The sequence below is a fragment of the Eurosta solidaginis genome, chromosome 4 (genome assembly GCF_040869045.1).
Source record: "Eurosta solidaginis isolate ZX-2024a chromosome 4, ASM4086904v1, whole genome shotgun sequence".
NCBI lineage: Eukaryota > Metazoa > Arthropoda > Insecta > Diptera > Tephritidae > Eurosta > Eurosta solidaginis.
In genome coordinates, this window is record NC_090322.1 from 274,465,461 (window position 1) to 274,482,750 (window position 17,290).

At 43.0% G+C, this 17,290-nt stretch overlaps 1 protein-coding gene across 1 annotated transcript in view; it reads right to left on the reverse strand.

The window, feature by feature from the left end:
* Window positions 1–4,571: 4,571 nt before the first annotated feature.
* Window positions 4,572–17,290, reverse strand: part of LOC137251527 (mitochondrial import inner membrane translocase subunit TIM50-C-like) — a 30,563-nt gene continuing 17,844 nt past the window's right edge. Inside the window, exons 4-5 of the mRNA XM_067786290.1 lie at window positions 5,402–5,525; window positions 4,572–5,345 (exon numbers count right to left, since the gene is read on the reverse strand). Of these exons, the coding sequence (XP_067642391.1) occupies window positions 5,149–5,345; window positions 5,402–5,525 (321 nt within the window). The 3' untranslated portion in view covers window positions 4,572–5,148. The remainder of the gene's footprint in view (window positions 5,346–5,401; window positions 5,526–17,290) is intronic.

Genomic DNA, 17,290 nt, shown 5'->3' on the forward strand with positions numbered 1-17,290 from the left:
GCTGCATTTGCCAGAAAAGAATCTTTTTAGGACGGTCATACTCTGTTCAGTGTGTCTCGTGCAAGGGATGGTTGCATCGGACAGGTTGTTCTGGGCTTGATCCCAAAACCCGACGTCCACGTAACTTTTATAAATCTTTTGTGGCTCCTTGCTGCTCACGCCCAAGGGCGTCCCGTAGTCTACGCCTAAGCGCCCCTCCCCCCCCCCCCCCCCCACTACCTTCCAGCAGCCTCGCTGCTCAGCAAGCCACAACAAGTACCCGCTGCTGCTCGCGCCCCACGGCGCCAACAACTCAAACAGCTGATACCACTCATAACTACTATCTTCGTAGTAGAGCTGGTAGCAATGCTGAGCATCAGCCCCTGCCCCCGTCTTCTTCTCCCCCCCTCTTTTCTGGCAGCAATCGTGCGGGTCAGGGAAACAGACTCTTAGTCCCTATCTCCGTTTGCACCGTCTGCCAGCACAGAATATATAGGTTTGCGACATCCGCTCAATGCAGCTCCTGCCTTGGGTGGTGCCACTTTCCTAGATGTTCTGGTCTCCGCGACGGCAACCCCTCGACGGGTTTCATCGCGCCATGTTGCCAGGTCGCAAACCCAAATCATCCGGGTACCCCAATGCTTGCCCAAGGGCGCCCAGTCCCAAGGCCACAACAGCAATTGCGTCCTGGCCTTCCACAACCTAGGCGTAGTCACCCGTCACTTACCCCTAGAGTGGCGGCGTCACCCCTCATGCACATCAGATTTCTGCACTTAAACTGTAATGGACTAACTGGGAAGATTACGGAGATAGTCGATTTCATGAAGCGGCACAACATCCGCATTGCTGTGATTCAAGAGACTAAACTCAAAGCAAGATCTGCATTGCAGACCTGCTCTGGGTATAATGTCCACAGGAAAGACCGCGAGAGCGGAAATGGAGGCGGCCTCGCGTTTATTATACACCACTCTGTGCAATATTATATATTTGATCCTGGCATCGACCGCAGGGACAATGTCTTAGAACGTCAAGGCCTATCTGTTCGGTCAGGCGATGCAAATCTAGAAATCATCAACATCTACATCCCTCCTGTCACCTGTTGCCCCAGTGGATACCGCTCTAATATCGAGGCCTTACTCACTGGCAACAATCGCATTATCTTAGGCGATTTCAATGCCCATCACGACCTATGGCATTCAAACTTGCGGGCGGACAGTAGGGGTGAGATGTTGGCGGATCAAATAGAAGAAACGACGTTCTGCAGAATAAACGGAGACGCCCCCACACGTATGGTAGGAAGCTGTCATAGCTCGCCAGATATCTCAATCGAGAGCGCAGAACTCGTAAACTGCGTCAACTGGCAGCCGATGGTAACATTGGCATCCGACCACCTGCCCATACTTATTTCGTTCGAGCGTACCGCCGACTTCATCGTCACCGAAAAACGCACTTTCATAAACTTCAAAAAAGGAAAGTGGGAAGAATATAAATCTGCAACAGACAGCAGCTTTGCTGCCCTCCCTATCCCGACTGATGCCCACCAAGGGGAGCGTGCCTTCCGTAAGGTCATTGAATCCGCCTCGGCACATTTCATTCCCGCCGGGAGAATTCCCGAAATCCGGCCCCACTTCCCGGTGGAGGCCGCGAGCTTAGCGAGGGAACGCGACCTTATAAGACAGCTTGATCCAGGCGACCCCCAAATAAGGGATATAAACCAACGCATCAGATTGCTTGTGGACGAACACAAGCGGGCGAAATGGGAAGAGCACCTAAGAGGTTGTAACCTCTCTACCGGTGTAGGTAAACTTTGGTCCACCGTAAAGTCCCTATCGAATCCGACTAAGCACAATGACAAAGTTTCCATCGCCTTTGGCGATAAGGTGCTGTCGGATGCGAAAAAATGCGCGAGCGCTTTCTGCCGACAATATATAATGCATCCTACGGTTGACAAAGATAGACGGAGAGCCAATAGACACGCACATAAACACAAATTCAGCGCGTCACCAATCACCATCACCGCTAGAGAGGTTGAGGACGCCATTGGTCGCGCTAAACCATCCAAAGCAGTGAGCCCAGACGGCATAGCCATGCCGATGCTTAAAAACCTAGGGAAAGAGGGTTTCAAATATTTAGCGCATGTCTTCAACCTGTCTCTTTCCACCTTTGTCATACCCGAGAAATGGAAAATGGCCAAGGTGGTCCCGCTACTAAAGCCTGGGAAACCAGCTAACATAGGTGAGTCATATCGTCCGATATCTCTCCTACCGCCAGTGGCAAAGACGCTTGAAGCCATTTTGCTCCCTTATTTCCAAGCACATTTGCAGCTAGCCCCTCATCAGCATGGCTTCAGAAAACTCCATAGCACTACCTCCGCGCTAAATGTCATTAGCACCCAGATAAATTGCGGTTTGAATCAATACCTCCACCATAGAACAGTACTCGTAGCGCTAGACCTATCAAAAGCCTTTGATACGGTCAACCATGGCTCGTTACCGCAAGACCTGGAAGGGTCTACCCTTCCCCCATGTCTTAAAAGGTGGACCGCAAATTATCTGGGTGGTCGGCAGGCATCGGCGCAATTCAGAAACGAAACATCAAAACCAAGGAGAATTAAACAAGGGGTGCCACAGGGTGGTGTCCTATCCCCACTTTTGTTTAATTTCTACATATCTAAGCTACCTTCACCACCGGAAGGAGTCACAATCGTTTCCTACGCCGATGACTGCACAATAATGGACACAGGCCCAGGCCCAGAGATCGATGAGCTATGCAATAAAATAAACGGCTATCTCCCTGATCCCTCCAGTTTTTTCGCCTCGCGAAACCTGGCATTGTCACCGACTAAATCTTCCGCGACCTTATTTACAACATGGACGCCCCAAATGTCGACCATATTGAACATCCACGTCGATGGCACTACGCTACCGACTGTCCTACACCCCAAAATCTTGGGTGTGACGTTTGATCAGGATCTACATTTTGGTGCGCACGCAACCGCAATTGTTCCGAGAATTCAGAGCCGTAATAAAATCCTCAAATCCCTTGCTGGCAGTACCTGGGGAAAAGATAAAGAAACGCTCATGACCACATACAAAGCAATTAGCCAGCCGATTACGTGCTACGCGTCACCCATATGGTCGCCAAGCCTAAAAACTACCCACTGGAAGAAACTACAGGCCTGCCAAAATACTGCTCTCAGAATCGCCACGGGCTGTCTTCTTATGTCCCCAGAACACCATCTGCATAATGAGGCGAGAATACTCCCCATCAGGGAGATAAATGAGATGCTGACCAAACAGTTTCTGTTGAATACCCAGAAACCTGGGCATCCCAACAGACATCTGATTGACGAACCAGCACCGCCTAGGGGCCTAAGGAGTCATCTCCGTAAGCATTTTGAGGAAATACGGCACCTGAAACCCAGCCGTATGAAGCGAAAAAACACAAGCAGGTCCTTGGTGAACTCCATAGACAGGCGTGGGACCTTTATGTCGGGAATTGCCCGGTGAATCCAGTACTTGAAGAAAGATATCCAGAACTCGCGGAAGAGGAACGCATACTCCCCAAGGAAACGCGTGTCACTCTTGCTCAACTTCGTTCTGGATACTGTAACAGGTTAAACTCTTACCTATCCAGAATCAACCCCGACATACAAAATGTATGCCCCTCTTGCAATGTGTCCCCACATGACACCAACCATCTCTTTAATTGTAATGTGTAACAAACGCCTCTAACGCCCCTTTCCTTATGGTCCACCCCTGTTGAAACGGCAAGCGGCAAGTTTCCTTGGACTCCCGTTAGAGGATATTGATGACAATTTGTGATTGGTCGCGGCTATTAGGTGGGGCGAGCATTGCTACAACAACTACAACAACAGAACATCTTTCTGCGTTCGCGGCCTTTGGTCGCGATTTGTAAAAATAGCCCTGGGTGGGTCCAACGCCTTTCTGCATTAGTGTGTACAAAAAATCTGGCAAAATACAACCACAAGAAAATTTTAACCGAAATGATATGACAAAAATTTTAATTTTTGTTTTCGGATTCTTAAATCGGAGGTCGAAACGTGTCTTTTGATGCCAACTTTGAAATTTTTTGTTAAAAATTACGTGGTGAACCGTCTTCTAAAACGTAACATTTTTTCAAAACGATCACAAATTGTATGAGACAACTGCTAGTAATCAGTTGTAAGATTTTGACGTCTTTGACAACTACGCCAACACAAGGTTGTAAACGGTAATGCCACAAAAAGTTGTTAGAGTAGACAACTCAACCGACATTTTTTTTTTGACAGGTTGAGTTGTAATCTGTAATACCAAATTGCGAAATTTCAACCCAACCAGAGTTGAGGTGTAAACGGTAATAGGGGCATTAATATTACATACATTTGTTACAGTCGAATATAGGTGATGATATCACGTTATGTTTGTAATAGATATTGTAAATTGTAATTGTAATTGTTGATATTTTGTCGAGTTCAATTTTAATAAAATGCCACAGATACAAAACAATACGTTTTTTCCCCTATACGGGTGTGAAAACATTTTAGGATTGCATGATTGTGAGTTTACTAAACTGAAAATAACAAAATTCCATTTATTTGAAAAATATCGTAATTTATTTATTATTTGCTTGCCATTACAAAACTGATAACTCAAAATTTTTCAGCTTCATACAACAAACAAGAGGGGCATAGCCCACTCCTACTAAACCCGCTGAAGGTCAAGGTTTTCACTATTTATAATTTTATTTCTGTCTCATTTAGTAATTTTCTTAATAGACACACAGGTTTAATTCAAATCCTAAATACACATCAAATACAAATTATAAAGTTCAATTTCCATATTTTAATATTAGCTTAATGTTGAACTCACACATTTATAAATGTAAATTTTTATACAATATTAGAGTTTTAAGTAGCAGCAATTTAGAACGCTGATAAAAGTAAATAAAGTAGCGAGAAAGAATAGCTCGTGTTAATTAAAGAAAATGAATAATAAAAAAAAAAAATCATGCAATAAAACCAAACAAATGTGCCTTATTTTGAACAATAAAAAAATAGGAACCACATTAAATAAAGTACTTTTCATTTTAGTGAATAGAAATTATGTAAAACAGTGTTGTCGTTATAAAGCAATCGGATGGTATTAATTTATGTTATTATTGTGTTGCCTATGATGATCGCCCAAGAAAGCTCGGGGTCCATTTTTTAACAATTGGTTTTGATTTGGTCTGTTCCTCACGCTCCTTTTCTTGCATTTGTTCCAGCAAAATTCGTTGATTTTCTCTGAATTGAACTATAGGATCATCAAACTGGCGATAATAGTGCAGTACATCGCGTACATCATCCACTTCAGCCGCTGCTAGTGCTGCGAAAATAGTTTATGTTAATATTTTGCATGTTAATGAATAAGGTACCGCTTACTTTTTAAGAATAACATTAAATCTACCAGTTGTGTATCATCATCGTTTCCCAACCATCTTGCAATATTGAATGTGTTGTCGGGATGCATTTTAGTGGCATTTTGATCCCAGTCCACAACAATTACCTGAAGATTAAAAATTCATTTAAAAAAGTTAAGACCTATTATAGTAGAGACCCATAGTCGTTTTTCAAGAGCGTTGGTCTTAAAGAGTTCAGCGCCATTTCTGATCTTTTGAAAATATTTACATTATAACGCCAATGAGTTGGTTTAAGAGGTTTCGTTGTTTTGACAAGACAGCTAATTTGGCTAGTAAATCTGAGCGAGATTTCAAAAGACGAACAGCCAGAATAAGCAAACTCTCCCCGCCGGCGGCGGGATCAGCACGGCGGCTGAACGACGGCCAGGTAGAGGACGGTCGTCGTAGAAGCGGGAGGATCGGCACGGCGGTAAGGTAGCGGACGGTCAACGATCGTCGTAGCAATGGTGGGATCAGCACGGCGGCGAGGTAGCGGGCGGCCAACTATCATCGTAGCAGCGGAGATATCAGTACGGTATGGTAGTAGGGGCGGCACCAGATTGGCGACGATGCGACAGCGGCGGCAGTGGGCTACATAGCACGTACTAGGGCGTAGGCGGCAGAGCATAAATACTGGTGGTGGATTTTACCTTTGCGGCGGCCGATAGCTTCTTCACGGGCAGTCGTTGGTGGTAGTGGTGGGATGTATTTGTAGCAGTGCTTCGCCTTATCCAATAGGCCCGACCGATCACAAATTGTCAGCAATTTCCTTAATGGGAGTCCAAGAAAACTTGCATTTTCAACAGGGGTGGACCAGAGTGAGAAGGGTGTTAGATGCGTTGGTTCCACATTGCAATTAAAGGGATGGTTGGTGTTTGGCAAACTATGACAGCTGCGCACCATATATGTGGGGGTTTCCCGGTTTTCGTGTGGAACGTCTTTTCCTCTTTTTGGTCCGCCAACTTCTCGCCCCTGCTGTCCACCTGTAGACTAGAGTGTTACAGATCGTGTTGCGCATTGCAATCGCCTAGGATAATGCGATTTGCACCAGTGAGTAGTGCGCCGATATCAGCGCAGTATCCACTGGGGCAACAGATGGCCGGAGGGATGTAGGTGTTGATGATTTCTAAATTTGCATCGCCCGACCGGGCAGATATGCCTTGACGTTCCAGGACACTGTCCTTACGGCCGATGTCGGGATCAAATAGATTATAGTGCATTGAGTGGCTGAGGCGCAGACTAAAGTACGCCATCCCTTACACGTGTGAGTGTGACCGTCCTAAACAGATTCTTTTCCGGTACACGCAACAAAACCATTTCTCTGGACCGGGATCAGGTATTGGCCCCAGATTGGATCCGATACCTTCCCGGAGCAGGAGAATTTGGCGCAGTCCCGCTGCAAGGATGTGCCGGGAGGATGAAAATTTGTGAGAGCTATACAACAAATTAAATGGGGTTACACTGAAATGACAGCCCTTGGTCGGGACAATCCCGAGTCGCTCTGGTACATAGACCCGGCTGCCTTGGGAAGCGAAATGCGAGATATTGTTGTTGTTGTTGTTGTTGTAGCAGTGCTTCGCCCCATCCAAAAGGTGCGACCGATCACAAATTGTCATCAATATTCTCTAACGGGAGTCCAAGGAAAATTGCTGTTTCAACAGGGTTGGACCATAATGAGAGGGGTGTTAGAGCCGTTGGTTCCACAATACAGTTGAAGAGATGGTTGGTGTCATGTGGGGACACGTTACAAGCAGGACATATGTTTTGTATGTCGGGGTTGATTCTGGATAGGTAAGAGTTTAACCTGTTACAGTATCCAGATCGAAGTTGAGCTAAAGTGACTCGCGTTTCCCTGGGGAGTGTGCGTTCCTTTTCCGAAAGTTTTGGGTATTGTTCTTTGAGTACTGGATTCACCGGGCAATTCCTGGAATAAAGGTCCGACGCCTGTTTGTGGAGTTCACTGAGGAGGTAATGAGCGTGTCTTTGTGTTTTTCCCAAGTACTGCCAGCAGGAACTTTGAGGATTTTATTACGGCTCTGGATTTTCGGTAGAATTGCGGCTGCATGCTCTCCAAAATGTAGATCCTGATCAAACGTTACCCCAAGATTTTGGGGTGTAGGACAGTCGGTAGCGTAGTGCCATCGACGTGGATGTTCAAAATGGTCGACATTTGGGACGTCCATGTTGTAAATAAGGTCGCGGAGGATTTAGTCGGTGATAATGCCAGGTTTTGCGAGGCGAGATCGGCAGGGCCGGTGACATATAAAGACTGCGAGGACTCCTGTAGAACTACAGGGTGAAGTACGCAAAAGCACGTTTTCTTTCAATTCCGAACGGTTGAACCGAACCAAGTTTTGATACAAAACTTTAGCAAACAACTGCAAATATTTATTTTTATAAAGTACTTTTGGAAAAAAGAGCAATTCATTCAAAATAAATCGATATTTGTTAACTATCGTATTTTATATTCCCATTTATTCCCCCAGCGCCAAAGGACCATCAAAATCGATAACACGGTTGTTGTTGTAGCACAGCTTCGCCCTATCCAATAGGTGTGACCGATCACAAATTGATCAATATCCTCTAAAGGGAGTCCAAGAAAACTTGCTGTTTCAACAAGGGTGGACCATAATGAGGGGGGTGTTAGAGGCGTTGGTTCCACAATACAGTTGAAGAGATAGTTGATATCAAGTCGGGGCACATTACAAGCAGAACATATTGTAACAAACTTTGAATAGGGCACTACTACTTGCAGCGTTAAACAACTTTTTTTATACTTTTCAATTTTTATACTTGTTATAATTGTATTCGATTAGTTTAGTGCTCATAGATTTTAAATAATTTGTAAAACGCTTTTTCTGAAATAAATGTCAGTTAGAAAATAGAAATCGTAACAATTGATGTCGAAGTGGGATACTCAAAATAATTTTATTTTTATGAAAATGGCAAAGTTGAGTGAGCTTAAGATTCCTCAACTTAAGAAGGAATTGGAAGAACGTGGTTTATCTACTTCTGGAAATAAAATGGAATTACAAGCACGATTGCGTGAAGCTATGGAGTCGGAGAACATTAGTGTGGACGAATATGTGTTCAAGCTGGAAACGGAGGCGATGCCTACTGGAACTGAGGAAAAAGCAGAAGCTATGAGTTCTTCAACAGGTATGGACGTGAATATGATTATGAATGCAATATCACAAATTTCGTCAAAGATGTCTCAGTTGACTTCTCAAATATCATCGGAGGTATCGTTGCAGATAAATTCGCAGCTGGATACTCGCATTTCGCAAATGTTTTCCCAGCTAGAATCACAGAAGTTGCATGTAACATCACAACTGCAAACGCGAGATGCACAAATTGTACAATTACAAGAGAAAGCAGGAAGTATTGAAGCTGAAGTAGATGCAATGAAAACTCGTATCGGTGAGGTACAATCAACTCATCCCAATTTTTTATTCAGTGGATTCAAGGTAAAGCCTCCAAATTTCGACGGTAGTGTGCCTTTCAGAATCTTTAAGCTTCAGTTCGAGACAACAGCAACAGCAAATCGTTGGAGTACCGCAGACAAGGTCGCTGCATTGGTTGTTTCACTTACAGGCTCTGCTGCTGAAGTACTGCAGTCTGTTCCGGAAGTCGAGCTGTGTAATTACGACGCTTTAATGGCGGCAGTAGAAAGGCGCTATGGTAGTGACCATAGGCAACAAGTATTCCAAATGGAACTAACTAACTGCTTCCAAAAAGTAGGTGAAACTCTGCAGGAGTACGCAACAAAGATCGAGCGGCTAGCGCACTTAGCGTACACTAAGGAATCTGCAGAGTTCATAGAGAAGATGAAGTGTCAAGCATTCGTCAGAGGTATACTAGATTCCGACACGAAACGAGCAGCGTACTCAACACCGAAAGGAACGTTTGCTGAAACAGTATCTTTTGCACTGACGCAAGAGACAGCAGCTCTTCTGAGCAAGCCAGCACACAAAGTTCATCAGATTGAAATTGAAAAGTCCAACTCCCTGGAGGCCTTATCTAAGTTTAACCGGCGCAGCAGTGCAGATATCAAGTGCTATAACTGCGGGATGACTGGCCATATTGCCCGAAATTGTAGTACAACACGAGGCTAATCCAAGGTGAGCTTTGGTGAAAGAAGACAAAGCGGTGGAACTAATAATGGGGATATACCAAAACAGCAGCCGTTAAACTAAAACGAGCCACCTCGAGGTCCCTCCTGCCACCTGAAATGAATTATTGTGTGACTAGACGGCAACTGCTAGCTGTGGTGGACTGTGTAAAACATTTCCACAAATACCTTTATGGACAAAGATTTCATCTTAGAACGGATCACGCAGCATTGAGATGGCTACTCCAGTTTAAGCAATCAGAGGGACAAGTTGCACGTTGGATTGAAAGGCTACAAAATTATGAATTTAATATTGAGCATCGTAATGGGGAACAACATGGAAATGCTGATGCGCTATCGCGACGACCGTGTGCCATAGAGTGTAGGCATTGTTCCAAAGTTGAAAGGTCCGAAGGCAAAATAGACATAAGGCTAATGCAAATACAACCCGATTCCCAAGGCAGTCGGTTCTATGTACCGGAGCGACTCGGGATTTTTCCCGACCAAGGACTGTCATTTCAGTGTGACCCCATCTAATTTGTTTCGTCCCTCCCACAAATTGTCATCCTTCCAGCAGCTCCTTGCAGCAGGACTGCTCCATATTCTCTTACTCCGGGAAGGCATCGAATCCAATCCGGGTTCGGGTCCTGACCCCGGTCCTGAGAAATGGTTTTGCTGCATCTGCGGAAAAGAATCTTTTTAGGACGGTCATACTCTGTTCAGTGTGTCTCGTGCAAGGGATGGTTGCATCGGACAGGTTGTTCTGGGCTTGATCCCAAAACCCGACGTCCACGTAACTTTTATAAATCTTTTGTGGCTCCTTGCTGTTCACGCCCAAGGGCGTCCCGTAGCCTACGCCTAAGCGCCCTCCCACTACCTTCCAGCAGCCCCGCTGTTCAGCAAGCCACAACAAGTACCCGCTGCTACTCGCGCCCCACCGCGCCAACAACTCAAACAGCTGATACCACTCATAACTACTACCCTCTTTTCCGGCAGCAATCGTGCAGGTCAGGGAAACAGACTCTTAGTCAATACCTCCGTTTGCACCGTCTGCCAGCACAGAATATATAGGTTTGCGACATCCGCCCAATGCAGCTCCTGCCTTGGGTGTTGCCACTTTCCTAGATGTTCTGGTCTCCGCGACGGCAACCCCCGACGGGTTTCATCGCGCCATGTTGCCAGGTCGCAAACCCAAATCATCCGGGTACCCCAATGCTTGCCCAAGGACGCCCAGTCCCAGGGCCACAACAGCAATTGCGTCCTGGCCTTCCACAACCCAGGCGTAGTCACCCGTCACTTACCCCCAGAGTGACGGCGTCTCCCCTTATGCACTTCAGAATTCTGCAGTTAAATTGCAATGGACTAACTGGGAAGATTACGGAGATAGTTGATTTCATGAAGCGGCACAACATCCGCATTGCTGCGATTCAAGAGACTAAACTAACAGCAAGATCTGCATTGCAGACCTGCTCTGGGTATAATGTCCACAGGAAAGACCGCGAGAGCGGAAATGGAGGCGGTCTCGCGTTTATCATACACCACTCTGTGCAATATTATATATTTGATCCTGGCATCGACCGCAGGGACAATGTCTTAGAACGTCAAGGCCTATCTGTCCGGTCAGGCGATGCAAACCTAGAAATCATCAACATCTACATCCCTCCTGCCACCTGTTGCCCCAGTGGATACCGCCCTAATATCAGGGCCTTACTCACTGGCAACAATCGCATTATCTTAGGCGATTTCAATGCCCATCATGATCTATGGCATTCAAACTTGCGGGCGGACAGTAGGGGTGGCATGTTGGCGGGTCAAATAGAAGAAACGACATTCTGCACAATAAACGGAGACGCCCCCACACGTATGGTAGGAAGCTGTCACTGCTCGCCAGATATCTCAATCGTGAGCGCAGAACTCGTAAACTGCGTCAACTGGCAGCCGATGGTAACATTGGCATCCGACCACCTGCCCATACTTATTTCGCTTGAGCGTACCGCCGACTTCATCGTCACTGAAAAACGTACTTTCATAAACTTCAAAAAAGGAAAGTGGGAAGAATATAAATCCTTTACAGACAACCGCTTTGCTGCCCTCCCTATCCCGATTGATGCCCGCCAAGGGGAGCGTGCCTTTCGTAAGGTCATTGAATCCGCCTCGGCACATTTCATTCCCGCCGGGAGAATTCCCGAAATCCGGCCCCACTTCCCGGCAGAGGCCGCAAACTTAGCGAGAGAACGTGACCTTATAAGACAGCTTGATCCAGGCGACCCCCAAATAAGGGATATAAACCAACGCATCAGATTGCTTGTGGATGAACACAAGCGGGCAAAATGGGAGGAGCACCTAAGAGGTTGTAACCTCTCTACCGGTGTGGGTAAACTTTGGTCCACCGTAAAGTCCTATCGAATCCGACTAAGCACAAAGACAAAGTTTCCATCGCCTTTGGCGACAAAGTGCTGTCGGACGCGAAAAAATGCGCGAGCGCTTTCTGCCGAAAATATATAATGCATCCTACGGTCGACAAAGATAGACGGAGAGCCAGTAGACACGCACATAAACACAAATTCAGCGCGTCACCAATCACCATCACCGCTAAGAGGTTGAGGACGCCATTGGTCGTGCTAAACCATCCAAAGCAGTGGGCCCAGACGGCATAGCCATGCCGATGCTTAAAAGCCTAGGGAAAGAGGGTTTCAAATATTTAGCGCATGTCTTCAACCTGTCTCTTTCCACCTTTGTCATACCTGAGAAATGGAAAATGGCCAAGGTGGTCTCGCTACTAAAGCCTGGGAAACCAGCTAACATAGGTGAGTCGTATCGTCCGATATCTCTCCTATCGCCAGTGGCAAAGACGCTTGAAGCCATTTTGCTCCCTTATTTCCAAGCAAATTTGCAGCTATGCCCTCATCAGCATGGCTTCAGAAAACTCCATAGCACTACCACCGCGCTAAATGCCATTAGCACCCAGATAAATTGCGGTTTAAATCAATACCCCCACCATAGAAGAGTACTCGTAGCGCTAGACCTATCAAAAGCTTTTGATACGGTCAACCATGGCTCGTTACTGCAAGACCTGGAAGGGTCTACCCTTCCCCATGTCTTAAAAGGTGGACCGCAAATTATCTGGGTGGTCGGCAGGCATCGGTGCAATTTAGAAACGAAACATCAAAACCAAGGAGAATTAAACAAGGGGTGCCACAGGGTGGTGTCCTATCCCCACTTTTGTTTAATTTCTACATATCTAAGCTACCTTCACCACCGGAAGGAGTCACAATCGTTTCCTACGCCGATGACTGCACAATAGTGGCCACAGGCCCAGGCCCAAAGATCGATGCGCTATGCAATAAAATAAACGGCTACCTCCCTGATCTCTCCAGTTTTTTCGCCTCGCGAAACCTGGCATTATCACCGACTAAATCTTCCGCGACCTTATTTACCACATGGACGTCCCAAATGTCGACCATTTTGAACATCCACGTCGATGGCACCACGCTACCGACCGTCCTACACCCCAAAATCTTGGGTGTGACGTTTGATCAGGATCTAGATTTTGGTGAGCACGCAGCCGCAATTGTTCCGAGAATTCAGAGCCGTAACAAAATCCTCAAATCCCTCGCTGGCAGTACTTGGGGAAAAGATAAAGAAACGCTCATGACTACATACAAAGCAATTAGCCAGCCGATTACGTGCTACGCGTCACCCATATGGTCGCCAAGCCTAAAAATCACCCACTGGAAGAAACTACAGGCCTGCCAAAATACTGCTCTCAGAATCGCCACGGGCTGTCTGCTTATGTCCCCAGAACACCATCTGCATAACGAGGCGAGAATACTCCCCATCAGGGAGAGAAATGAGATGCTGACCAAACAGTTCCTGTTGAATACCCAGAAACCTGGGCATCCCAACAGACATCTGATTGATGAACCAGCACCGCCTAGGGGCTTAAGGAGTCATCTCCGTAAGCATTTTGAGGAAATACGGCACCTGAGAACCCAGCCGTATGAAGCGAAAAAACACAAGCATGTCCTTGGTGAACTCCATAAACAGGCGTCGGACCTTTATGCCGGGAATTGCCCGGTGAATCCGGTACTTAACGAAAATTATCCAAAACTCGCGGAAGAGGAACGCGTACTCCCCAGGGAAACGCGTGTCACTCTTGTTCAACTTTGATCTGGATACTGTAACAGGTTAAACTCTTACCTATCCAGAATCAACCCCGACATACAAATTGTATGCCCCGATTGCAATGTCTCCCCACATGACACCAACCATCTCTTCAATTGTAATGTGGAACCAACGCCTCTAACACCCCTTTCCTTATGGTCCACCCTTGTTGAAACGGCAAGTTTCCTTGGACTCCCGTTAGAGGATATTGATGACAATTTGTGATCGGTCGCGGCTATTAGGTGGGGCGAGCATTGCTACAACAACAACATGAATGGACTTTCAGCGCAATAAGAAATAGTCAACTGAGTGATGTGGACATAGGAAAAGTGATGGAAGCCAAAGAAGCTGGAGATAGACCATCTAAAACTGCAATTGCACCACAAAGTTCTGCGGCTAAGGCATACTGGGCCCAGTGGAATAGCCTTAAAATAATTGATGGAGTTCTTCATCGCGTATGGGAAAGTGAAGGCGGAAAACATACTCGTAATCTCATCATAGTTCCAAAATCCAGAGTTAAAACCGTATTAGAGGAATTCCACAACGGGTCTAGTGGAGGTCATTTGGGTGTGACTAAAACCCTGGAGAAAATTAAACAGCGATTTTACTGGGTAAACTGTAGAAAATCAGTTGAAGAATGGATTCGAAACTGCGCACGGTGTATGGTCCACACACCAGAAGTCGAGGTAAATTACAACAATACAATGCGGGGGTATATCAACATTCAAGTTGATATTTTAAAAGAATCTTTTATTTTGGTTTGTAATATAAAATTTATTTTTGTTTATTTTTGAGTTTAAATATTTTCCAACTAATTAGAATTTTCTTTTTTTGAAGTTATTCAAAATTTTAAGTTAACACGAAAACTCAATTAAAATTATTTTAAAAATTAAAGTAAAGAGTACAAAGTAGTTAACACTATATTTACTCCCCCTCCAAGAAAATTTGAAACAAACAAATTATTAATTAATATTAAATGTAACCTTTTTTTGTTTTTTGTTGTTTAATGTATTTGTATTTAAATTAGTGTTAATAAGTATGTTTGCTGGTTTAAGTAAATCAATTGAAATATTTTTAATAGTATTTTTGTATTGAATTGTAAATGTTTTATGTTTCTTAGAGATAACTTTAAAAGGTCCTTCATAAGGTGATTCTAAATTAGATTTACGAAGAACTTTAACAAAAACATACTCACAATTTTCTAATTGTTTAGGAACGAAAAAATTTTCTTTGTTATGATGAAAAACTTTAGAACGAACAAGCGAAAAATATTCTCTTATTTTATGAAGAGCGTCATTAGAAAAATCATGTTCTTTATTACTATTTGAAATAATTAATTCACCAGGTATTCTAAGTGTTTGGCCATAAACAAGTTCAGCAGATGAACATTTTAAATCTTCTTTAATAGAAGTTCGTAAACCAAGTAGAATGAATGGTAAAATGTCAGACCAATGAACCGAGTCGTTTGATGCTATAATTGCTGCTTTTAAAGTTCGATGAAATCTCTCTATCATGCCATTTGCTTGGGGATGGTAAGGAGATGTATGAATTTTATGAGAACCTAAAAGTTTAGTTAATTCTGTAAAAAATTTTGAGGTGAATTGTGAACCTTGATCTACTGTAATATTTAATGGTATACCAAATCGTGGTATATAATTTTGAATAAAAGTTTTTACTATAGTATTTTTTGAAATATCTTTAAGCGGATAAGCTTCAGGCCAACGTGAAAATCTGTCAATAATTGTTAAAATATAACAACTTCCATTTGAAACTGGAAGAGGTCCAACAATATCCATATGAATATGTTCAAAACGGCCTGATGGTATTTGAATTTTTTGGATAGGAGATTTAGTGTGTCTTGAAATTTTGGATTTTTGACAATTGATGCAAGATGAAGTCCAATCGTTAATCTCTTTACGCATGTTAGGCCAATAATATTTATTTTGAATTAATTTTCTAGTTGTTCTTATACTTGGATGAGATAATGAGTGAATTTTGTCAAATATAATTCTTCTCATAGAATGTGGAACATAAGGTCGAAAAGGTTGTAGAGAAACATCACACCATATATTTAAATTAACAACTGGAATATGAATTTCCTTTAAATTATTTTTAGAATTTTGATCAGAAATGGTTTTTTGTAAAAATGTATCAGTTTGTTGTTCTTTATATAAAGTTTCTAAATTTATATCTTGAGTTGAAATTGTATTTATTTCTGGAATACGGGAAAGTGTGTCGGCAACTATGTTGTCTTTTCCACGTATATATTGAATATCATTTGTAAATTGAGCAATATATTCAAGATGACGTAGTTGACGAGGAGATCTATCTACTTTAGAATTTAGAACATGAATTAAAGGTTTATGATCAGTATAAATTGTAAAAGTTCTACCTTCAAGAAAATGTTTAAAATGTTTAATTGAATTATAAATTGCCAAAAGTTCACGATCAAATGTTGAATATTTAGTTTCTGTTGTAGTTAATTTTCTTTAATAATAAGCTAAGGGTTCTAGTATATTATTGCTAGTTTGTTGAAGAACTGCTCCAATAGCAACATTTGATGCATCTACTGCTAATGATAAAGTACCATTTTTGTCGAAATGTGTAAGTAAAGTATTTTTAGCAAAAAGCTTTTTAACATTTTCGAAAGCTGTTGTGGTTTCATTTGTCCAATTTAATTGTTTGAGTTTGTTTTTAATTGCATGTGTTAACATTTCATGCAGAGGACTAAGTTCTGTTGCTAACATTTTTAATATATCTGTGATAGTAATTTATCATACCTAAAAATTTTTGTAATTTATTTATAGAAATTGGCTTTTCAAAATTTGTTATGATTTCAATTCTATCTAAAGATGGTTTAATACCTTCGCCTGAAATTTCGTAACTTAAAAAATTTAATTTATTTACACCGAGAGTACATTTTGAAGGTTTGATATTAAATTATATTCTTCAAGTCATTTGAAAACTGATTTTAAATGATTTATATGTTGATCTTCATTATCACTGGCAATAAGAATGTCATCAATGTATGTAAATACAAAATCGAAATCAGAAAATACTTCATTAATAAAGCGTTGGAAAGTTTGAGCACTGTTTTGTAAACCGAAAGGCATTCTTACGAATTCAAACATTCCAAAAGGGGTAGTTATTGCAGTTTTATGAATGTCTTCTTCTGCCATTGGAATTTGGTGGTAAGCACGCACAAGATCAATTTTGGAAAAAAATTGTTTGTTTTTTAAATCAATTGTTAAATCGTGAATATGTGGTAAAGGATACCGATCTGGTGTAGTAATAAAATTAAGTCTTCGATAGTCTCCGCAAGGTCTCCAATCATTTGGTTCTTTTTTAGGAACGAGATGAAGTGGAGATGCAATAGGAGAATTTGAGGGTCTGCATATACCCGTTTTAACTAAAAATTCAAATTCAGCTTTAGCAATTTTAAGTTTGATTGGATCAAGACGTCTGGGTTTCGAAAATGGTAAAATACCTTTTGTTTCTATCCTGTGAACCGTATGGTGTTTAACTTTTTAGTATAATCTGGTTCACAGGTAATAAATGGAAATTCATTAAGTAATTTTGAAAACTTATTTTCGACAA